This window comes from Drosophila rhopaloa, unplaced genomic scaffold (assembly GCF_018152115.1).
Source record: "Drosophila rhopaloa isolate 14029-0021.01 unplaced genomic scaffold, ASM1815211v1 contig_178, whole genome shotgun sequence".
Classification (NCBI taxonomy): domain Eukaryota; kingdom Metazoa; phylum Arthropoda; class Insecta; order Diptera; family Drosophilidae; genus Drosophila; species Drosophila rhopaloa.
Window position 1 is genome coordinate 1,563,097 of NW_025335059.1, and position 24,976 is coordinate 1,588,072.

The 24,976-nt window shown below is 41.3% G+C and overlaps 2 protein-coding genes across 2 annotated transcripts in view; both read right to left on the bottom strand.

Moving 5' to 3' along the window:
- Positions 1-2,106: 2,106 nt before the first annotated feature.
- Positions 2,107-14,818, bottom strand: LOC108045892. Its single transcript, XM_044458922.1, is given in 8 exon segments — positions 2,107-3,457; positions 3,697-3,894; positions 4,265-6,510; positions 6,512-6,779; positions 7,627-7,816; positions 7,878-9,371; positions 10,934-11,833; positions 14,416-14,818. Coding segments are annotated over 7 exon segments (5,031 nt in total). The 5' UTR covers positions 11,547-11,833; positions 14,416-14,818; the 3' UTR covers positions 2,107-3,435.
- A 5,723-nt stretch (positions 14,819-20,541) lies between these two features.
- Positions 20,542-24,976, bottom strand: part of LOC108041172 (ubiquitin carboxyl-terminal hydrolase 12A) — a 30,012-nt gene continuing 25,577 nt past the window's right edge. The window contains exon 3 of the mRNA XM_017118993.2: positions 20,542-22,159. Within this exon, the coding sequence (XP_016974482.1) occupies positions 20,693-21,964 (1,272 nt within the window). The 5' untranslated portion in view covers positions 21,965-22,159 and the 3' untranslated portion in view covers positions 20,542-20,692. The remainder of the gene's footprint in view (positions 22,160-24,976) is intronic.

Here is a 24,976-nt window from a genome sequence, read left to right on the forward strand (position 1 = left end):
ACAGTTGCGTATGTGCAGAATTTTCGGTGGAACGAAGGGTGTTTCTTATGTAACTTTTCCAGCCATACTTTCGCGCCTTTTGCAACTTTTGCGTTTTCATTATTTTATTTAATTAGGTAAATGTATGCAAAGGCATCCAGCCTATGCATATGTATGTGTGCCCACCCACGCAACATGTGCCTCGGTAATTACAATTACTTTTAATAATGTTGCTTTAAATGGCCCAAAAAGGGTTCAGGCTTAGCTCCTGTTCTCAGAAAGCTCACCAGATAAATTAACTTTACAGCTTGAGAGAAATTTAAGAGGATTTAGCTTGAAGATAAATCACAAAACCATAATTTAAATTAATAAGATTGCCTAATTGGGAGTTTAAGCTGTCCAAAAAAAAGGTGTATTAATTATGGTTAATCGAATAAAATTGGTTATAACAAGAAGTGTCTGGTTTTTTCTTTCTAATTTATTATTAGATAAGTCCTTAAAGTCCAATTGGTAAAGTTATGGACTCTAGAAGTTCAATTTTGTTGCATCGAAAACTTAAAAATAATTAACATGAAAAAGGTAAAAAAATTTATCAACGTTAAAATGATAAATTTAAATGCCGATTTTTAAAGAATATAACCACAAGTTTGAAATCGGATTAAATTTGGCTAAGTTATGGCCTCTAGAAGTTCAATTTTGGGTCACCTTTTTGCAGTCATCGGAAACTTGGAAAAAACTAACATGAAAATGAGCCAAAAATTGGATAAACGTTAAATTAAAAATTTTGAATGCAGATTTTTAGAGAATCGAATCACAAGTCTTTAGAGGTATGCCACTTTGAATTCGGATTAAATTTGGTAAAGTTATGGTTTCTCAAAGACCAATTTTGGGTCAACGTTAAACAAGTCATCGGAAAATTAGAAATAACTAACATGAAAATGGGTCAAAAATTTGATAAACGTTAATTTAAAAATTTTGAATGCAGATTTTTAGAGAATCGAATCACAAGTCTTTAGAGGTATGCCACTTTGGAATCGGATTAAATTTGGTAAAGTTATGGTTTCTCGAAGACCAATTTTGGGTCAACGTTAAACAAGACATCGGAAAATGAGAAATAACTAACATGAAAATGGGTCAAAAATTTGATCAACGTTAAATTGAAAATTTTGAATGCAGATTTTTAGAGAATCGAAGTCTTTAGAGGTATGCCACTTTGAAATCGGATTAAATTTGGTAAAGCTATGGACTCTCAAAGACCAATTTTGGGTCAACGTTAAACAAGTCATCGGAAAATTAGAAATAACTAACATGAAAATGGGTCAAAAATTTGATAAACGTTAATTTAAAAATTTTGAATGCAGATTTTTAGAGAATCGAATCACACGACTTTAGAGGTATGCCACTTTGGAATCGGATTAAATTTGGTAAAGTTATGGTTTCTCAAAGACCAATTTTGGGTCAACGTTAAACAAGTCATCCGAAAATTAGAAATAACTAACATGAAAATGGGTCAAAAATTTGATAAACGTTAATTTAAAAATTTTGAATGCAGATTTTTAGAGAATCGAATCACAAGTCTTTAGAGGTATGCCACTTTGGAATCGGATTAAATTTGGTAAAGTTATGGTTTCTCAAAGACCAATTTTGGGTCAATGCAGATTTTTAGAGAATCGAATCACAAGTCTTTAGAGATATGCACCTTTGGAATCGGACTAAATTGGGTAAATTTATGGGCTATGGAAGTTTAATTGTGGGTCATTTTCTTTTGTAAACCTAAATATAACAGATTTCTGCAGCATAAAAGTGAAATTATATTAACACAGCTTTAGGCCAAACCGCACTTCCACAAGTATGACTAAAATACAGTTTAAGAATAACTGTTACATGCTGTTATACAATGTGTACGGTTTGAGAGCTTCGGAACGAAATAAAATAAACAGTTATACAAGAACTGTTCAAAGCTATTTGAGACAAGTAGACTTATAAAAGTTAAAAAAAACACTTAAGTCTTAAATTAAGATGCAGCTCTATTATCATGTATGTTTGTAATAGAAACTAATAATAAACATATTAGCCTAAGCTTACACCGTTTTTTCTCAATTCGGAATAAACAATAACGCATTCAAGTTTATTTTCGTAATACTTTTTGTTTGTTTATTAATATTTTTATTGATTTTTGTATTTTTATACATTTTTTATTTTCGGTTTAATACATAATATACTCCCGCATATCCATTTGGTGATAAATTCTCCCGCAAATCTATAATATGTGTTTCTTCCGCTTGTACATAATACAATAAGAATAGCTATACAATTAAGGATAGAAAAGTATTTGACTTATAAATTAGACGATGTCTTCCAGCAGTTAAATAACCAATTAAAGTTATGTCATAGACAGAGTGATAGGTATTAAATAGATACAAATGAAATAGTAATATTAATAGTAGGTATAGCGGTAAACATATATCGTACAATTTGCAATCACTTTTGAGCCTGGGCTCAACAGCATAAGCTCGTTAGAAACGAAAAAAAAGTCTCAGCATAAAAAGCAAACAAAACTTGAGTTTGCGAGTAAATTCAAATCAAAAACTACGAAGCATTCAGTAACCAATCGCTAATGAATTAAAGGCCATATGGAAAATGTTTTCCTTAATATTCTCCGTATTTCTTCAAGGGAGAGGATCAGCGTGAGCATGGAAAAAGCAACAAAAATGTTTATTCTAATGCACCCGGGGCGTAATATCGATTGGATCCGCTCTTGAGCTTTTCATTTATTGTATATGGGTACCCAATATATCTTATTTTTCTGCCCTGCTTGGTATGATTCAAGTAATTTGTGTATCGTAGGCCACTCCCGTGGATTCTGCTCGAGTATTGACTGTATATGCTTTTTTGCATAGGGTATAGAAAATATTTTATACACTTTATTATTTTTCCCGTGGGTAGCAAAGTTTACTTTGTCATTTCATTTTGAGTAGATAGTGGAAAAGCGAGTCTACGCATACATATATATTTATATATATATCGTATGTGTGTGTATATACATCAAAATATTTGTTTAATTTACGCGTACTTGGCATATGTATAGATTTCATTATGTATACTTGTAAAAAAAGAAAATTTAGCTACTTCTCGCAGACGACTGCTCTACCGCAAATAAGGACAACAAAATCAATCGAAATATACCAGCACATCTCGCTATCAGTTCTCGCTCCGTGATCCCTGATCCTTTATCCCTGCTCTCCCATCTAAATATCACTTCCGGGCCAACAGTAACTAAGCAATCGAGCCGCACACAAAGCCTTATTCTAGAATTTTACAATGTTGCATTGTTTGTTGTTGAATATGTTTTGTTTTTGTCGTTTTTTTTTGTTTCTTGGGGTGTTTGGGGTTTGCTGTCTGTTGTCTGCCGTTGACTAATTGGGATGACTTGGACGCTTGGACTCGTGTGGACGCTCAACGCACTCGCGAGGTGGGTCTGTAAAGTTATATGTATATTAATTATGAGTCTTCTTTTGTATGACAATATTTCGGAAGCGGAAACCACAAAGGAAGCAATTTTGATTTAAAAAATACACTTAAGTTCTAACTGTAAAAGGTATTTGCTTTGATATTATTATATATTTTATATATTTTGATATATTAAGATCATTTTTAATAAACATGATCAAAATTCTTCCTTTTTTGTAGTTACTGCCCGCAAATATAATCACTTACCTGGGCGCTTGACGTTTGGGCGTATTTGGCGCCGTCACCGCCACTCGGTTGGTGGGTGTACGCGCCCTTGCCGAAGCGGGTGTTGCGGAAGTGGGCGTGGTCGCGCCGGCCAGGCTGTAACGCTTCGGCTGGATCATTCTACTAGGCGATCGAGTGCCGACCTTAGATCCGCTGGCTGCTTCCTGGGCACTGGTTAGTCTGTTTGGGCGGGGGGAGGTAAAAAGACCGGGTTTGTTGTGGCTTTTAGTGACAGCAGTCTTGGGGGTGGTTGGCCGTGCCGGTGAGGGCGTGGTCATAACCGGGGCAGTACGTGACGAAGTGGGGGTGGAACTTCTAAGCATCAGGCCCGCAAACAAAATCAACATCATGCAAAATAATAATTTCACGGAAGGACGGTGGGATGGTTTGCCCAAAATGAAAAGAAATAAATTTTGTAAACAAACCATTTCAAAAGAAATAATTTTGTAAATTTCATTGGCGGATAAGCAAGTCGATATTTTCTTAAATATATCTTCGTAATGACCGATTTGCACTTCCGTATTTTAAATTAAATTTCAAAAGTACTGACCTGCCCGCTGGGTAGCTCACTGGCCGTGGAATCCTTGACCTTGGCGCCGAGTTGGAACCCGTCGAGTTGACCGAGGTGGGAGTGGAGCCACCGCTCTTGGTGGCCGCCTCACTGGCCAGTTCCTTCAGCATACTCGAGTCCTTGCTCATAAGCTCCCATTGGATCTGCAGGCGCTTGAAGCGATTGCTCTCGATCTTGCGCTGCTCCAGCACGTCCACTGTTTCGCGTTTCAGGGCTACGGAGATGTTGGGGGAATTGGGAGGCGTGGCAAAACGTTTGGCATGCTGCTGCAGTCCAGCCGCCACGCCCTCGTCATTAAAGGACACCTTCTTCTGCTGGCTAAGCACTCGGCTCACTTCCTTCTTGAGGGCGGCGGCATCGTAGGTCACCTGCTCGCCGGAAGACTCTAGGATGGACGCGATCTCGGCGTAGTATTTGAGCTCGGAGCGCGGCAACGAGGCCAGGAAGTTCTCAGCCCGAGCCCTGGCATCCAGATCCTTGCGTGAGAGCCTCTGCTTCACCGGCTGCGCCTGCTGGCTGTGCTCCTCCTCCTCAAACACATCCGCCAGTTCGTCGTTGGAGCCCAATCCGTAGTTGTGCGGTGGCTCCTGCAAACTGCGGCGCTTTTCCAGCTTGGTGAGCTTCTGCGTCTGCTGTGCCTCGATCATGGAATTACGCTTGGAGCGCGGCTGCGCGGAGTGAGCCTTGCGCAGGATACTTCTAGGCATGGGCTGCGGCGGGGTTTGAGTTAACTGACTACCAGGACTCGTTTCCACGCCAGAATCCATGCGCTGCTGATCGTACTGGTACACATACATCTGCTTGAGCGGATCCACATCCAACTCGGAGTCGGTGAGCAGCGTGGATGAGCCACGATAGCCAGAGCTGGGCTGCTGACTCGATCCCGAGCTGGAGGCCTCGTCCATTTGGGTCTGCTGCCCCTGGAAGAATTTGGCACAGTCACAGATGTGCGTGCGATTCCGGCGAAGCGGTGGGGACATACAGAAGAGCGGACGTTGCGATAGCTCCGCATCCAGCTGCCTGACCAGATGCTTCACCTCCGGAATGTGCTGCAACCGACGGCGGTACTCCGTCGGCAGCAAAGTGGCCAGCGACTGCCAGTCGGCTATGTGCTTGTAGTCCAGCGTCTTGAGGATCTCATCTTCGCTCACGCTCTGGCTGTTGCTGCGTTGCTTCTTTAGAGATCCCGAGCTACTGGTACTCCCAGCTGCCCCATCCAGCGTCATCTTGTAGTTGAAGGGTGAAAAGATCACGTCTGTGCTGGCATTGGTCTTCACGAATCCCAAGTCGGGCAGGGCATAATTCGGATAGATAACGTAAATAGGCGCCTGCCGCTGCTCGCCAAGGTTGTTAAGTTTTTCGAGGAACGAGGGCGGTACACAGCGATACCGATCGCTCAGACTGCTCCTGGTGGTGCTCAGAGATCCGCAGGAGGTCTGCATGGAGCGTGTGATCATCTCGGAGCTGGAGGCACACGACAGTGGACGAGTGCTGGTCCCGCATCCCGCTTCCGCTCGCCTGGGCACTTGTGTCAGCTGCTCCGAACTCGCCTCCGAGGACATCTGGCTGCCAGTGGAAACCTGAGCTGCCAGTTGGTACAGTTGGGGATTTCTTAGCGGCATACTACGACGACGATGTGCTGGTGAATTGGTCGCAGTCAACGAGCCCGTCGAACTGGAGGTGCCCACGTCATCGTAGAATACTGCCTCGGATCGGGCTCTCAGCTGACGCCTGGGTGTCTCCGTCTCCGGGAAGTGCTCCTCTTCGTCATGGCGACTCACTGCTGATCCCTTGCCGGAGTCGTTCATACTCTTCTTACGCAGACGCTGCTCCATTGATCCGCTGCTCGAGCTGGCCGCATCACTGGAGGGCCAGCAACCGGACGACACATCCATGCAGGTATGCGCACTCGCCTGAGCCCCCAAATCCTCCTGACCGCCACTGCTGTTGGTGCTCTTCTGCTTGATAAACAACTTGACTAGATTAAAGGCCGGCGGATTGGACGAGTTGCCCGAGGAGGCCGAGCCGGAAATGTGGAAATTCTGACTCTCCTGCGAGCAACTGCAGCGATGCTTGTGGCGATGGTGATGCGAGTTGTGATGCTGCTGCTGTGGCTGCTGAGATGTGGGTGTGATCTGCTGAATGGGCACTTGCTGATCCGCCTGTTGCTGCAGCCGCTCCGAAACGGACACGCTGATGGATATGGGCATCTGGCACATGGGCAAGAAGATTTCTGGACCTCGACTTGCACGACTCCATGGTCGAAGTGCTGATCGCCTGGGAGACGTTCAGCGGAACCGCCTGTTGGCCACTCTCTCCCTGTCGCTGCTCCTTCAAGCAACTGCCCGTCATGGATTCCTCGCTCTGCAGATTGGGCAGACTGCTGCTCTTCCTCACGGAACACTGTGGTAGGTGTCTGGTTATGGTAATGGTCTCCGTGTTATTATTCCCAGAGGGATACCTGCGGGCGGGCGAAACAAGGAATAACGAGCGTCTTTACCACAAGAGACACGTCGAGTGTTCGGGATTACAATTTTGTTGGCGGAAGGTTTTCTTTTTCTGGTTTTTTTTGGGTAGGGAGTGGTGTTAGGTTTTAGGATTGGTTGTTACCAGGTTTTATGGCCTTGTTACCTGCCGGCGTCTGGCCAGGGTTTATTTGCATAATATTTTAGGGTTTTCGGTTGTCCTGCCTAATCGTTTTGTGAATGAGTTGTACGGGCTAAGCCCGTAATTGGTTTTCTTTAAGGATTAACTTGCCTAATCACGTTTCGCGACCCAAAGACATAAAACCCTTGAAGGTTAGCATATGCCCGCGTGGAATATACGCCAAAAAGACCCAGTTCCCATTCGAAAATTCCCCCTAAATGCTAGCATACGTTAATATTTCAGCCGGCAGCCAAATGGAACTAAATTGAATTCAATTGAAATGACCCCACACGCCTGCAATGAGGACAGACTGCAAGGAAGGGGAAAATGTGTAACATCCGCCCCTCTTGATGATGATGTTTGTCATTCAGATGTTACACGTAACGGCCAATCTATTAGTTATCTCATATTTAGCTCGCCTTATCTTAGAATCTTATTTTTATCTCAGAAAATCCATGGGGTAATACTTCCTTCAACTGACAATGTATGTTCACGATTACTTAACTATTTACATTTTTGACATGTCACCCATTAAAGTTCAACTATCATCAAATTATATTGAAAGGTAGATCTAGTCTTAATATAATGGGAGCGTCACTAGTGTGCTTATAAAAGCAAACCCATTCCCGACAACAACCAATCCTCAGGATTATGTGCGAATCTGGTGTGGAGTGTGTTTGGTTATGTAGACCTACCTCTGTAACTTGGCTGCTGCCGCTGTGGCCGCCTGTCCCTTGGGCGACATGGGACACAAGGGCTGGAAGGCCTGGGCCGATCGCGACATGGATACCTCCAGGGCCTTGTTGCGCTTTACTATGTCCTCCAGATTGCTGTGCAAGTTGATGCAGTTCTGTTTGTTCCTGGCGGCAAGGTCACTAGGTTCCGCTATAAATCGAAGACGAAGTCAGTAAGTTACGAGTTCCAATTAGATAATACAACTACTCACCATAGAAACTATCGTCCGAGTAAAGCACACTGCCCTCGAAGGCGATTGTGTAGTTGTCCTTGTTGCAGGTCAGGATGATCTCCCCGTCATCTGGATAAGCGTCCATGTCCAGTGAGTCTACGGAGATGTGCGACTCCCTCACCGGCGAAAAGAGCAGCTCCGACTTGCAGAAGGAGTTGTCGATCAGATCGTTGGTGGAGGTGGTCGACGTCTGGGACATGTTGTGCGGCAACATGTTGCTGTGGTGCAGCAACTGTTGCTGTTGTAGCTGTTGTTGCTGTTGCTGCTGCTGAAGGAGCAACGATTGCTGCAGGCGACTGTTGGCTCCGCCCAAACTCTTACAATAGGCGGGCAGTTGCGAGAGCAAGGAATGTATATCCTCGGCCCGAAAACTCTCCATATCCACCTCGGCCAGATTGGCATCCAGATTCTTGGCAAGATCCTCGTAGTAGTAGAGATCGCCCATTGCATTGTACGAGGCCGAAAGGGAACTCAATACGCTGCGTTGCATACCGCCGCAACCATCTCGATAGCCGTAGTCCAGGAACCACTGGTAATCGGAATTGTCGTGAGTAAAGTCGTGTGACGAGGCCAACGAGCAGTTGAGATTGTTGCCACCGCCATTAGTAGTTTCCCGCATCCCGCCACCACCACAAAGCATCCCACCTACCCCAAGTTGCTGCTGCTGCAGTTGTTGCTGCTGCAACTGTTGCTCGTTGCTGCGACCTCCTGGCGTGGTGGCATTGCTGTTGTAATCCGACTCCGGTGTGGCCGCCATCTTGCCCAGGACAAAGTTATTGTTGCCCTGCTGCTTCCTGGAATTGTCGTTGTCGCAATAGAGCAGACCGCCCGAATCCTCGCCAAACAGTAGACTGTCGCTGGGAGTGATGAAGCTGCTGCTCACCTGCTCATTCAGGATAATACTGCGCAACGCGTTGTTATACCGATCCAAGTTGCTCAGCACAATGGCCACATTCTGCTTGAGACTTTCCTCGCTCAGTTCCTCGCCGGCGGCATCCTCCTCCACATCGCTGCCCAGCGATTGCAGTTGCTGCTGCTGGCACTGTTGCAAATGCTGCTGCTGCAACAGGCGATCGGTCAGCTGTTGCTGCTGGTACCGCTTCCCAATCGTCGACTGCGCCGTGTTGCTGAATGGCGAATTGCTGGGACTGTTCAGCGGATTCCGGTAGCTGAGCGGGGAATGTGGCGATGATCCGGGCAGAATGTGGGCAGCCGTGTTGTTGCCGTTGTTTAGCTGGCTGAAGGGCAGGGTCTGCTGAAATTTATGGGGGCGTTGATGATTTTGCTGCTGATGCTGCTGCTGTTGGGCCAAGCGTTGAAGCAAATGTGGGTGAGAGTTGGGATTGGATGGGGTGAATGCTTGCTGGTGGATGGGTGAGTTCTGAAGCGGTTTCTGCTGAGATGCGGTGAAATGCGGTTTGCCGTGATCGTTGTTTGTTGAGAATTCTGTCATGCCACGTCGAAGTTTTGTTCCTGCAAGGGAAAGAATCAATTGAAATTATTAATAACTTTTTTTAAAACAGATTTGGTGTTTTTAATGCTACATACTTATATTTATCTTACAAAATTATTATTGACCTTGTCCTCTTTAAGTACTATTTAAAGAACTCAAAATCACTGTTTTTATGTGGTTTGTAGTTTTGTTGATTAAAATACCTCGATAATTCCCACTAGGTCTCTCCTAATGTTAATTGTCTAATCAGCATTGACACTGAACTTGGCTCAATTAAGATGCGACAGCACCGGGGCGAAACTAACTCCGGCTAATGATCTATCCCCATTCTCATTTGCACTTTCCTTCCCCTAATGGACATTAGCGTGCCACACATTTTGGAACCGTAAAAACCTGACGGAGGCGCCCATCTATTGTTGGCATGTTTCAATTAATTTTTACGATGCCAGTCCTGGTCTAGCAAATAAGAATGACACTATCTGGGTGACAGCCTCCCACTTTTTCCAAACGAAAAAGTTGTAAAAATTATTTTTATACGCCTGAGACGTTTTTACGATCAACACCCATGAATCGGATCGCTCTGTGCCATCGCCTAAAAAGTTCAATTGGAAAATGTCACATTTTCCCATCTTCCGGGGCGCTTCATGCAACATGCAATGCTTGTCCGCCAGCGGCAATTAAAGGTTAAACTTGATGGTATTGCATGTCTCAAGGCGGTAATTCAGTACGTGGAAAACCTCCTCTTTTGCCGCATCGCTATCGATTGCATTTGCCAGTCAAGTTTCTTATGCAATTCATTATGGTATCGGGAACAGAAATTAAATTTAAAATTAACTCCGGGCATAAACAAATCAAATGCATGAAAAAGGGGGAAACGCGAGGCCGGCAACCTCCCAGAAAGTGTAGACACTAGAGATTATATTTTCTAAAAGATTTCCCTCTGTCTGATGGAACTTTTACAACAGCCGACAAGTGGCAAAGCACATGTCTTTCCCGCCCGGCTATCTTTCATCCTCTCCCTCCCCAAAGCGGAAAAAAAATATGAAATGGAAAGTCATTTCATATTTGGGCCAGCGCAAGATTACGGACAAATAAAAATATATTTTTTAATGCATTTTGTGTGTAGATATGGGATGCATAAAGCAGTCGTGCTGGGAGGGTGGTCCAGCATCGGAGCAATGGCCAGGCCCAGTGCCAACTGCCGGCCTCTCGGAGCTCAATTAAAGTTAATTGAAATTACAAAAGCCCGTCTCGAGATGTTCAAGAGGTTGCGTCAGGGCGAAGCCAAGAAAGAAACAAAGTTGACGATGCTTTTTGCGAGGACAAACATTTTATGCCTTTAATTAAAGACGAATACTTAATATTTCTTAAGAAAAATATAGTGTATTGAAAAGATATAAAAAAAAGAACCAAAAATACATCTTAAAATAAAATAAGAATTCAGAGAACATTTTTTTAAATTATTCCTATTTTGCGTATATGAAAATCAATTGAATGATAAGGAATATATTAATAGTCAAATACGTATTAAGACTAACTATATTTGGATTTACTTAAAAGTTAAGACTTAACAACTTCGCACCTTGACCCACAACTTTGTCATTGTTTTGATGGTTAATTTTGTTGTTCAGATAATTGTTCAGATAGTCATTGTCATTGTTGCTGTTGTGGTCCACGTATCGCTGCTGTTGCTGCTGCGGTTGCTGCTGCAGTCGTTGCTGTCGCAAATACTGTTGATTGCAGGTGAGACCCGCTGATGTAGTGGTTGTCGCCGGAGGTGATGGCACGCCCTGCTCCAACAATTGCTGTTGCAGGCGTCGCCGCTGCAGCAATTGCTGCTGCAACAGTTGCAATTGCTGCTGTTGCATGCGCTGGTAGAAGCGTATTTGCTCCAGTTGCTGCGGGGTCACCCCATTGTTGCTGGTGGGCTTTGCCCTCTGACGATGTTGGTGCTGTGGCACATAGTAATTCTCCTTGGAGGAGCTGTTGCTGTCGCAGCCGCTGCTGGTGCTGCTGCTGTTGCTGGTGGCACCGGCAACATGTTGCCAGCAGGCAGTGTTGCCGTTGGCATCACCGCGCGGATTGGTGTTGCTGTTGCCGTTGTGCGGGCAATCGATTCCGGCCCTCGAGCAGGCGGCACAGCGTTTGGAAATGTCTACGAATCGCATGATGAAGGCGAGCAACAGCAACAACATCTAGTTGCAAGCGAATGTTGCTGCCGGTTTATTTTTGGCCAGTCCTCTTCGGACCAACGCTGCGATGTTGCCAAGTTCTTGGCAGAGTCTCTTTTTGGCTTTGCTTTACTTTTCTTTATTTTTAGTTATTGGCTCTTTTTTTTAAGGGGTTCAACTCCATTGATTGGTTGCACATTTTGTTTGGATTTCCATCGGTTTTGTTTTCTATGCTGCACTATTCATTTTGATTTCTTCGTAGTTTTCCGCTATTTATAAATGTTGTTATGCTTGACGCGTAAGTTTTCTCTCTATACGACACATGGACCAAGTTTTATATATAAAAATAACCCAGAGTGTGTGTGCTACACTGTTCAGCTCACAAAAAGTTTTGTGTCTGTTGATTTGATTTCGGTGTGAGAAGCATATTAAAATAATTTACGAGTTTTCTGCAGTCGGCTCCCGAGTTTTATGTTTTTTCCAAAACTTTAATGCGGAGTTTCAATGAAAAACGCCTAAAATAATCCCCTACACAATAACAATACGGAACAAACAAAAGCTGCAGTTGGGTGTTGCCATCGGCGATTTATGCCCCTGCGGTTTGGGCCAACCTCGAAATGCAATTCCTTTGCCTTGTTAGCGCGCAAATTAACTGCAGTCGGTGCTCGTTAGCAAAAGCGTTAGGAGCAAACCTCAAGGAGCCTAATTTATGGGCATACATTTCCGCAAAAAGCATTTTGCGGCCCCAAAAAACGGAAATGGCTTTCCCTGCTGAACAGGGCTTTTGCCTTGAAGCTTTGGCCAGGTTCGCAGGTGTCTAAAATTTAAACCACTAGCCGAAAAAACTTAGCCAAGTTCATTATTATTAACTTGTCGTCCGACTTTTGGCGAGCATGTGTCATAATGTTTGCTATTGAAATCTATCTAGAGCGCACATGAGCTTGCCAAAAAAAAAAATAAAGATCCACCAGGTGCTTGGCATAATGAGATTATATGGTATATCTGGCATACTTGATGCCTGACATCAGCAAAAGATAACACTCTTATTAACATTATCTAGCGGGGAAATGCAACTATAAATATAATTGCATTGTTTAAGAATATAAATTGTATTCGTTTTGGACACGCCCAAAGATTGCTTGAATGTTGGATTTTCTTAGCTACTCTCAAGAAATGTTGTATTTTCTTGGCTACACTCAAGAAATGTTGGATTTTCTTGGCTATACTCAACTTAACAAATGTTCTTCAAAGAAAATACTTTTTATGCCCTTAGTTGGAAAAAAACAAAATGGTTTATTGGTGGTTTTTATTTTTGCTTAGTTGACATTATCTACTAGTTTCAATTATTGAGTTTTAGGAAAAGTACAATGCTTTTTAATATTTATTTCTGTATCTAATCCAGCCCTTTTTCCGAGTGTAAAGTTGCAGACAAAGACTTGCAAAATGGCAACCACCCACAAGGGCCAAATGCGCAAAAAGAAACCCTCAGGACTGTGGGCTAATATCGAGAAAGGGAAAGTCTGCGGAGCGGGCAGAATGCCACCGAGGAGTGCTCAGGCGCACCAAGGACCTGCCTCGGAAAATGCCAAACGGCTTCCCACATCTGGCAAGCGGCCAAAATAAAAACCAACACTCAGCTATAAGGAGGAATATAAAGAAAAGTGCTCTCGCACCGAAGCGGCATTTAAGCAGCTCCGATAAACACGGCGGCAACTTGTCCATGGCCACGCTCCAGCTGCCTTGTATTTGCCATCAGCCATGAAGTTCTTGAAATCACAAACATAAAGTAAAGAAGCCGACGCACTGCGAAATATTGTGAAAATTGCAGATGCGTTTCGATTTCGCACGCAACTCATTTGGATTTCTCTTTGCACCTTGCAATTACGGCCGGGGCAAAAATAAACAGCGCATGTAGCCGATGGGAAAGTACAGTTTTTCCCAGTTGGAGCAAGGTGTACGTGCAGGTTCAATCACAGTTTGAACTTTTCCAAAATGTTTATTTAGGTGTTTGCACCGCAGAGAGAAGAATTCAGTGGAAAGTGACACATTAGTTTTGTATTTTAATAGCGTAAACGTGAATATAAAAAGGGGTATGATCTTTGAAATCATGAGCGATCGGTTACTGATAAGGGGTAGTGACATTTCCTATTAACTCTACGGAAAAAAATAATTACTTTTAGTTTTGACAACCTAATTATGTGTTTTAAAGCTGTATGTTTTACCCACAAGCTATTAAAATGTTAATTTGGAAATTATAGCTGATGCTAGGGTAGTGGCACTCCCTTAAAACATTCGTATAAGCAGGCCTTCCCCTGCAAGTGCATATATATTTCCTTCATTGTTCTAGAGAAATGAAAACATTTTAGTTTAGTTCAACGTACTTGCTGGCCTACATTGCGCATAGAAAATGCTAGCGTAAAAACTCTTTCTGTGGAGTACGTTATGCTCGCCAATTAAATGAGGCAGCCCAAGAAAATGCATCTACAGATGCGACTGCAGTTGCAGATATAGATATGTTGTTTCTATTTTGTGGCGATTGTAATTACGAAATCATCAAACGCATGTGTGCATATCGACGCGGAAGTCTTTTGGTTAGCGAAAAGGTCAAAACTATTTACGAAGCGGGCTAAAAACAGACCCAGATGCAGATGCAAAGATACAGTTGCTACTGACAGGCGACAGCAGTTTATCAGCAAGTCGAACGAGTTGATTTGGCGTAAATAAACGATTTTGGCATGCCTGACAACTTTTTAGTTGATAAGATAAGCTTTGAAGCTAGTTGAAATGCAACTGACAACCAAAAACCGATTATATATTTTTCCTGACTCCGGATGATCTCATTTCCTTGTGCAGAAAACTCATAAATAATTGTTAAATGCTGTCGTTACTTTACCCAAACGGATTGCGTATTAGATAATCCCAAAAATTCGCTGGCAAAGAGAACTTTAGTTCCTTTGTTCGTATCGAACACTAACAAAGCACACACACTATTGGCTACTGATGCACTTAAGATGGCCAATCTAACGAGTATTTTTTAAGACAATTCAGTGGGGTTTTAGCCCACGCACAATTAATGCCGTTTAAGTAATTCCACTTTGATTGGGCTGCTGCGTCACACAAAGTATCTACGAGTTTATTATTCACACCAGACGAACGAAGAACGAGCGACGAACGCGCAAACAAATTAAGTGAAATGTGAAACGAAAAATAAAATATATATGGAAATAATCAAGGCTTTCACAACCGACACGCTGCGCACATTTTCACAGTTGCACCAGCCCAAGGAGACTGACTGAAAATGAAAATACGCGAGCGGGCCACGACAATCCGAAATACAACAAGAAAAAAGAGGCGAAGCGACGACTACAAAGCGACGAGGCCTCTGTGTGTGAGAGTATCTGTGAGAGGGCACCTCCCAGAGTATCTTCGGGGTGTATCCGAGTGAAAAGAATGAAAAGCGCCCGAAAACGCACGGAGTAGCGCACGGAACATTATACAATGTGCATCGCAGAGTTAACCCCAAAAAGAAGGGGCACGAGCAAAAAGTGAAAACGAGAGCGACATGGACTTCATGGATACGGATACGGGTAATGCCACCATCTGTGGCGCAGCAAGTGCAATCCGTTGGATACTATAAGATTGAAGTTGATATGGGATTTAGAGATCTATGGAGTCGTAGCTTGAAATTTATTTTTGTTTTTTCAAAATTTGATTTTATTAATCTTTAAAAACATTTCCATTTAACACCACTTAATAAGCAAATAAACACAAACTTTAAGGAATAAAAAATATCTTTTTTAGAAAGATTCGGTTATATTATTAAATCAGAAAATAAAATACCAATACAAAAAGTTTTACAAGTCTAATTATACATTATCATTCAAATGAATGCAATATACGCTATTTTGATTGTTTTCCAAAATTTAATTGTATATTATAAATAACTTTAATCTATAATAAAATCTTATCAAACTTTTAATTATAAATACTAATAGCAAATAAATTAAAAGTCATCTTTATTGATTGAAAATATATTTATATTTACATATACCCCATCTATCATATTGTATTGTCATACAAAGATTAAGATTCCATGTGATATGAAACAATTTTTAAATTGATGAAGAATATTTGTAGTATTGTTCTTTCCATCCGCATAAATCAAAAAGATAAGCCCCGACCATCTGGGAAGTAAATCAACTGCAGATTTTGATTTATCTCTAAGACTAATGAAGCTGTTCAAGTGGAAAACCAAGTGCCTACTTTGTCCGGTCAAATAAACAACCCTCCGCCACTTCGAGGGTGGTAAATAGACCCCGAAGAGCCTGAAGACGAGGCTTCCGGCAGGATGAAGATCGAGTTCCCCGATAGAGAACGCATGTGCACGTGCTGCAACGAAAGCAAACATATGCCCCCTCTTGAAACTCAACACCAGACATAAAATTATATCACAGAATCGGAGTTCGAGGGGGGGTTAAAAGTCGGGGGTGCGCACAAGTGCTCATTAACAATTACAAACAGACGATCAGTCAGTCGAGCGTACTACATTTTCCAATAAAACTATTATAAATGCACATAAATTTTCCCCATGAAATTCAAATCGGAGACAATAGCAAGGCATGAATGAGTTGAATACATTTAGTAATGATCGGCATTCCCAGCACAAAGCACCCTGTAAATAAATATACCCTCTATCTATTATCAGCTGTTTTGGAAAGCCAACCCAAATGTGCCTCTGTGTGTGCTGATTAAATCAACCTCAAACAGGCAGGGAATGTTAAATAACAAAAAAATATATACATATACAAATATCTTTTTCAATGAACAACAATTGGCTTGTTTACATGTAGATACGAAAAAGCATATATAAAACAAACGCAAAAACTTGTCGCTTTGTATTTTCTGCTACTTTTATTTGTCAATTAATTATTGTCGGCTTCAAAAGCCCAGCGGATGCCAAATGCCGTGGGCGTTGAAAGGGGAAAATGGAAAGGCGAGGAGGTCGTGATCATAATCCATAAATTAAAATACCAGACACAGCAGCCCGATCGCAATGAGAGAAAATTATAATTGAAATTCAGCTGGCGAAAGAGATAGAGAGTAGCAGGAAATTCACAATTCTTGGCATACTTTTAGGTGGATTCCAGAATATCCATTCCTTATTGATTGGTTCTGTTTAATTCTAATTGAATTAAGTCGTTTTTTTCCCAATTGCAAGAATGAGTCATCCACTGATTTGCAAAGTCAAGTATGACAAATCCATTTGCCCCCAACTGCTGATCCAATTGTGGCAGCACCAAATTAGCATAACAAAATCCACCCTCGGCTATATTAAAGTATATATGTTTATATCTTTTGTGCATGACTTGACCTCCCGCATGAGCGTGTTTTAATGGTCTTGCACAAAAATAAGTTGCCAAAGTAAACAAAAGTGCAGCTCCGCTTTCCTTGCGGTGGGTCCATCTCCTCGAAGGCTGGATGATGTCGCTACCCAACACGGAGATGCACTTTGCTCCCGGGCAAGGGTCATCAACTCATCCCTTGCTGCGCGAAAAATTCTGCGCACAACCTGAGACGCAAAAAAGAGAAATTTGCCATACCATATAGTAGGAGGTAGCCATAAAATTTTAATGCCAGTATGAATTAAACATGATAATAATGGCCATTTTCTGGTACTTAAATGTTGAATTCTCTTAGAGCTAAAGAATTGCGAACTGGTTGTTTAAGAGTTATAAAAATGCCTACCAAATTACAATTAAGCTAGCAACTTGTTACTATGAGACAGATTTATTTATAATAATTGTCAATATGCCACAACACAAAGTTTGAGGCGTTAATCAGTTTAGTGTAAAGATTCGATTTGCCTTTCATTATTCAGTCAGCACATAGTAGTAATCCGATTAAGTGAATAGAAAAGCAGTTTGTGTTACTAATTTTATATAATCATGCACTTAAACTGCAGTTTAGTATACTTAGCTCGAGACGGGGGTTAGGAATATTTATCGGTTATTAACTTTAAGATGATACATGTTATAATAATGACACGTTTAAAGAATATTATAATCAATAATAAGTACTTGTGTTCTTATGTGTTCAATTTTAAGTTGTGAATTAATATCGTTATTACATTTTCTTCCATTCTGCTTGACAACTTTTGCGCACATTCATAATACCATTTTTTTATGAACAAAAAACCTCGAAGGTTTCATATTACGAAATGCTTTCCCTGATAGATGCCCCAATGCCACTAGTCATTTATCATTCTGCCAACAGAAAAGCAAATATTATAGAAGCGTATTTAATGACATATTTAATTTCCTAACAGGCCGTAATTATGTCAGCCCCCCGATGACAAATCTCGAACGATCGCTGCGAAAAGGGTGTCGCTGCAGAGCGTCACATGTGGCCAACGAGCTAATTAAAGACTGGCGTCGAAAATGGAGGACTCTTTGTTTACTCAGCCCCGAAGAACAGACTCGAAAGAGGCTCAGTTTTCAGAGCAGAAATCATTGAGGGGGAACCGACACAAAATTGAGATTTACATGGGTTTCGCTTGAAAGCTGATTCGATTACACAAACCAGCAGGCGAATCGCTTCCTAGTTTGACAACAAACCAGCGGGAACGATAAAAACATATTGACAATTTCACAATCGGCCCAAATGAAAATGAAACAGATGGGCCGAGACCGGAGAAATGTTGCAACATGGCTTTGACAACCACATGGATGTGTTCCTGCTGGTGTTTTTAGATGTTACTCTGTGGCCGCTGCAGACCTTGACAACAGCAATATGTCAAATGTCAATTCAGCTCAGATGCGACCGAAAAACAATACCGAAAGCATGCCAGACAAGCATTTTTCACATGCTGAAAGAAATTGCGTCAAGTGAGGTTTTTCTTGTCATAAAGTGAAAGTCGAAATCATGCGTAATTACCGCTCCATAAAATGCGGAACAGTCTACTCGCGCCATAAGATAAAACCGATCGATCAAGTGCGCCACAAGCCGGAGCATAAAAACAGGCGACAAAAAACTAAAAAACCTACGCAGCCACTCGGTGCGTGCAACTATCCATCCCCATGCCCTCACTCCGCGCTTGTCAATGGCGTTTAACGCTTGTCCGTGTACAAATTGTTAAATCTTTCCAGTGACAAGACATACAAAAATTTTAAAATTGGCCAAAAAAGGCGTAACCGAACTTTATACACTCTTCAAGATAAGAAAAAATGCCAAAGGAGTTAATAATTCACAATCAATGCTTCCCAATTAATTTGTGCACATTGGATTTGAAGAATTTTTAATTAATTGTCCATTACTTTGTAAAAGTACTTACCAATTTGTTGGTATAAATTAAATCATGTGATCTTTAATCAATAAATTAAATCTAACCGAAACATGGAATTATCAATGAATAAAGTATAATTTGTTAACGATGGCCACAAGGTCATCAAATTAAGACGTAATTTCAATAACAAATTGTTTATAGTGGAAATGTTGTTTTCCTAATCATTAAAAGCATCTTGTGACTAATTGGCTTAATCATAGTTACTATTTAATTTAAAACAATATGACCAATAAAAGATATTAATTGCATTGCGGTTAAAAAGGTCTTGGGTTAACCAATTCGGATGTTGACTACAAACCACATCTAATCAATTAAAGCCAAGAAAGATACACTTTATTCCACACTTAACAAACGTCATTAAGAAAACCCATAAATATGCCTTTGGGCTCACTTTCCGTTCAACCTGTTTTTCTTGTCCACTATCTTTCCGTGGGTTTGGCATTGCTTAACGATGTCATTTGCCAATGCATTGATAACTGGACAAGACAACACCACCAATTGCATGTGAAGAGCCTTGAAATTTTTAATAAATAAAAAAAACATAAAAAATTGAATCTCTGTTGCATCGGTGAGTGGCCAAGTTGTTTCTCTTGCATAACCATCAAAACTGTCAATAGCAGTTTTCTCCTCTTCCGAAGGAAATGTGTTCATGTGAAAGCTTTTGCCATTATCTATGGATGAATGGATTTGTTATGCAGATATTCGTTAAAAGACACATTGAAAATTCAATTAGTAAATTGATATTAGTCAATAGTGGCTATTTGGCAATGTAGAAATTAGTTACTTTTTTATTTACAAAAAACTATTCGAGGAACTAATTGTTGGTTAAAACTTTGCTGTGCGATTGTTAAAGGAAAAACAAAATGATTAAATATTATATATATATTTGTGTTTTTAATGATATTTTCATTTTACTATAATTTAATAATATTTTATTCTTTTATACCTATCTATTAATATGACGCTTTTAACTTAACTTTACAATTTTTAGTCAATGGGAAAATTGAATGAATTTCGCAACACAAATTTATGATCTTCTGGAATTTTCTTTCATTTCGTAACATGAAGTGAGCAATAAAGGTTTCGTACTAGCAATATATACCTATTGCCCTAACCGCATTCCAATGACTTCGATGTGTCACTTTTGATATAATCGGTTAAGTAACTCTTCTCAAAACTCCAGACAATTGTATAGATTGATTTATGCTATGGGAATTTGCATATTCCTATACGATTGACCAATATTGTATATTCCTCACGTGCTTATGACGACGTGACTAATTCTGCGACGATGCCGATCCGCCGACCCCTCGCACATCCCAAGTGTCCAGAAGACAGCAATTAGACGCTAGCCGCTAGCCACTAGCCGCTAGCCACTGGCCACCTGTGTGACCGGTGGTGAGTTCCCTCAGTGGCTCGCGACCCACCGGCGTTTTGGCGGGGGGATTTCTGATGAAATTCAACGATCGCCGGTTACCTAAGCACGCCAGCGCCCCGCAAATTACCAGCTTGGGCCCACAATGAAACCGCTTTGGCACGGGAAATCGCCCATTTGTTTACTTGCGCACCGGCTCGCGATTGGCAAGCCCCCAGGTGAGTGGGTTGAGTGAACCGCCGCAGAGATTCTGGCCCTGACAGCCATCAAGGCTCCCTGACCTAGAGCAATCGCTAAACGCGTTTCTTTATTGATCATCTTTATTGATTATTAGGTAGTATAGGCTTGGATAGATAGATAAAAGTCATACAATTTTGGGCTTAGCTCTAACATTCGTTTATAGGAGACTGGAAACTTTTAACTTAGCTTCTACGAAGAGATAACATAAAAGGATTAGGCGCAGTCCCGCGACTGATAGAACAGTATATAGCCCGTCTCCGACGACTTGTGTATGTCCGAGGTCAGACCATAGAAGTCCTCGATGGTGGAAGCCTCTATTTTGTCCACCATATCATCGTCGAAGAGCAGCCACAGCCCGTGGCTCTTAACAATTGATATATAATGGCCCCGATTCGGTCCAGAACCGCAGTGTATAACCACGGCGGTCAGATCGTACAGTCTATCCGGATTCACGGCATCATCGGAGGTGTTGAACAGCCTGAGTTCCAGTGGAAACACGACCCTGTGAGAGACTTTGATGTGCCTGTTGAATTGCTCCATGTACTTGAAGCGCTTGAGATGTAGGGCCAGGATCATGGGCAGCTTTTTCACCCGCATCCTCTTTTGCGCCTCCTGGTAGCTGCAGCAATTGTCGCACTTGAACTTGTTGTCCGAACACAGGGTTTCCGTGTTGCTAAAGCACCGCAGACAGTGCGTGATCGAGGTGTTTTGGTCCACATCCACCTGCAGATCGAAGAAGTTCTCATCCTTGCTGCTCACCGTCTCGCAGTTAAGGCACCTGGTCTCCGAGGTGAGAATGCCCTGGAAGATCTCGTGCACCCATGTGGGCTCCGAATTGGCCCCATTGGTCCCTGATCCATTGCCCGGAATTATGGGCGTTGTGGTGGCCGTAAGACTGCCACTGGCATCTAGAACACTAGTGGTGGCATTTAGTGATCCCGTGGAGTTGCTACTATTGCCATTTGAGTTAGTCGTTGAATTTGAGTTGGAATTCGAATTTGACGTTGAGCTGGACTTGCTAGCTATGCTGCTGGCCATGGCACTTGTGGCTCCGCCTGGATTGGATTTCGGATTTCCATTGTTGGGTCCCGCATTCCTCTCTGCCAATATGATTTCATTGATGTGGTTAATCAGGAAGTTGAGGAACTCGTGGGCATCCTGCTGCATGTAGTTGTCGAACTCCTCCTTCTCCTTGCGCAGCCGCGTAATGAACTTCTTGGGCGCAATGGAGCCCACCTTCTTCTTTTGGGTGGCAATGCTGTAGAAAAGATCCGCCAGACAGGAGAGCAGCGTCTCCTTGGGCCGCTTATTCTTGGCCTTGTACTCCAGGACCTTCTCGCGAAACGGTTTGCAAAAGTAGAGGGCCTGCAGCACCGAGTTGCTGTAGCAGGTGTTCCCAAAGTTCACCAGCCCGAAGTAGTGCTCATTGGGCGGAAACAGGTCGGAGCCAATCTCCCGCTCCAGCTGCGAAACGTTGGCGCCCATGCCGGCACCAGGAGCTGCAGCGGCACACCGGTACAGAAATGACCACACCGTGGTTGCTTTGATTGATTCGCCCTCGTTTTTTTTGTCGTTCGTCGGGATCGCGCGGTCTTTTGGTTAGAGCATTTAAGATCTGGCCTACACAGTTTGCTTTCTCTATTATTTGGGGGGCAGAGGCGCAAAACACTTTTATACTGTCTGAAAATAAATAATTTTGAAGAGGGGATACACGTGAGTTTGCTTCGCATAACACAAACAGAAATTAAAAATATTTTTAATGTTTACTTTGCTTTCATTTTTAGTGTTGTATTCTTTTCGATTTGTTTTTACTGTATCAGCTTTTGAATTGTTGTTTTGCGACACTAAAAACTAAGCAAATAATTATAAAACTAAAATGCGTAACAAAAAGCAAATGAAGATCTTCAAAGATTCAACTCTCATATCCCCTCTCGAAAATTATTTGAATTCTTGGGTGTTTTGCATTATATTTATTTTTACACAATTTATATTGGGAGTTCACCGAGAAAAATCATTAAAAAATCAAGATTAAAAAGTTATTATAAATTTTGTTCAATTGCAATTGCTTATTGGTAAAACAAGCAATTAAATTATTACATAAAAAATCATGGTAGAATATCGTCCATACGTCATAATTATTTGTTCCATATTCTTAACTGTTCTTTAATTAAGAATATATTTTGATTCTGTTAAGATTATTAATAACTAAGAAAGACATCTTTTAATCTTAGAGTTTTCCAAGACCTGGTAAAACATCTTATTTTATATGTTGTTGTTTTCTTCAGTGCTTAAAGTTCACCAACAAGTTCAAATTCGTTTAGGCACAAGCAAGACTTAAAATAAAGAACACAATTTGTTGGTATATTTTCTTAAGTTTTCTATATTAGCTTTCATGGTCATCTTCGAAAATTCGTGCAATATTACTTGCGTGACTGAGCGTAGCTGAACTCACGATGATCAAGCGCAATTTTCGGTTAAATTAGTAACCATAAAAGTATACTATTGGTAGTGCCCAAAGTCCGAGTGTGAATAAAAGTAAAAATGCGGCGAATTCTCATGTAATCTGAACTTAAACATATGCAAACATTGAAGTGAATCAGCACGACCTGCTGGTTTCTATTTCGTATAAGCCAGGCACGCTTTCAGGGTGAATTGGGTCGTTCGCCGATGTCTAGACTTAGAGATGACGACTAGGGCTAAATATAGTGTCAATTTTATAGACCGTAATTGAATAGTTCGGTGATTTTTCTGTGAACTGGTAGATGGCAGTTGAGTGGGAAAATTCCGCATGCCACGCAACGCTCGACCCGGCGAGTGCCGGTCGTGTGCCACGGGCGATGCACCCGCTCCACGCTCGCCGAGAATCGTATAAAAGCCAAAGCGCTGGACGCTGCAAACTTACAGTTACGATTACCAGTCAGCAGAAGAAACATCAACCAGCCAGTAAACCTACGAGAGCCCGCCAGCCAGCCAAGCCCCCTAAACTTTGGATAAGCAAATTCGCCAACTTATAAGGTAGTTTTTCGAGGAGCACCAGCAGTACCCGGCGCCCTTGGAAAGGAATCTTCCACCACGTTTAAAGGATTCGCCGCGTTGGATTATCAATACTGTCTGTCTAAAAACAACAGCGCCGGCAACGGATTAAACACGGAGCCAGTAAACAATCTATCAGCCAAACTGCTGAAGATTCTAACTTAAGTGACCTCTAAGCGAATTAATTTTACAAATTTCTTGACTGACTATACTTTATTGATCAAATTCAAAAATGTGTGGCCAAAACAACATAACGATTCTGTAAGCTTCGCAGATGTTGCGTCGACTATGCTTCGTCGCTAATTTTTAATAGCATTGTTCCTATATACCTAATATTATACAAAACTGTTATATAACTTAAAGCACTATTGTTATATTATAAGTAATTAATTAACTTGAAGTAATAAACAAATTCTTGTTAAAATCAATTGTATGCTTTTAATTGCACTACGTGAAGTTATTGATTTTGACCCAGTTTGAAGGGGATTTTTCAAACCACTTTTAATAATTTTATCTTCGGATTTCTACCGATGTGGATCACACCGGGTTTTGTAACTCAAACTTTGACCTAGTGCCATTTTTCTGGCCTGCTAACTATGGAAATCAAGTTTGAGTTCCTTAGAATTTCCTGAATACATCAATTATACCGAATAGATTAGCTCCGTGCGACTTATTTTTTGCATTAAAACAGGTATTTTTTGGATTATGTATTAAATACAATAATACTGGACTATGATAGTGCTGATGGAGTTCCTATTAATAATATTAATGATCAAATTGGATTACATAAAGTCAAACGCAGTAAGAGAAAACCCCGCATGCATCTTAAGAAAATTTGGTCAACTTATAAACTTTATATAATATAATGTAAGTATTCATTACAGGTATAAATAATTATATATACAATACGTATATATAGATAGTTATACATATAATAAAAATTGATAGAATATAATTCAAAGTTGACTAAATGCTACCTAATAATACTGAGAAATGATTTAGCTGGATGATCCTTTCCAATCTGCTTTATAAATTGAAAACTGAACTTTCCCAGTGCTGAGAAAGGTCTTAATCTTAAAATAGTCTTAATCTTTTTTTAATAGTGGAGTCTACTATAATGCAAATGAACCGCAACATATTATTGATTTTCTAACTTTAACTAGCTATAACTAGAACATGGGAAATCAGTTGATTATAGTAAACATCAAGTTTCGTTACACAAGGGGAGAGGAATATGTTCGACAAATACTACAATTATAAGGTGTGGCTAAATAATCAAGCTCATTCATTAAAGTGTACGCTAGTTGGGTCGATAATTGATAAAATTTGCATCGTGTTATTATAAACAAAAACGACAGCTTCTAACCACAATAATAACAGAGCTATCCAAATAAATGTATTCAAAAAACATTAGCCAGATGTTTTTCAATACGTTGTGGTGTTATTATATCTGTTAAATCAAGA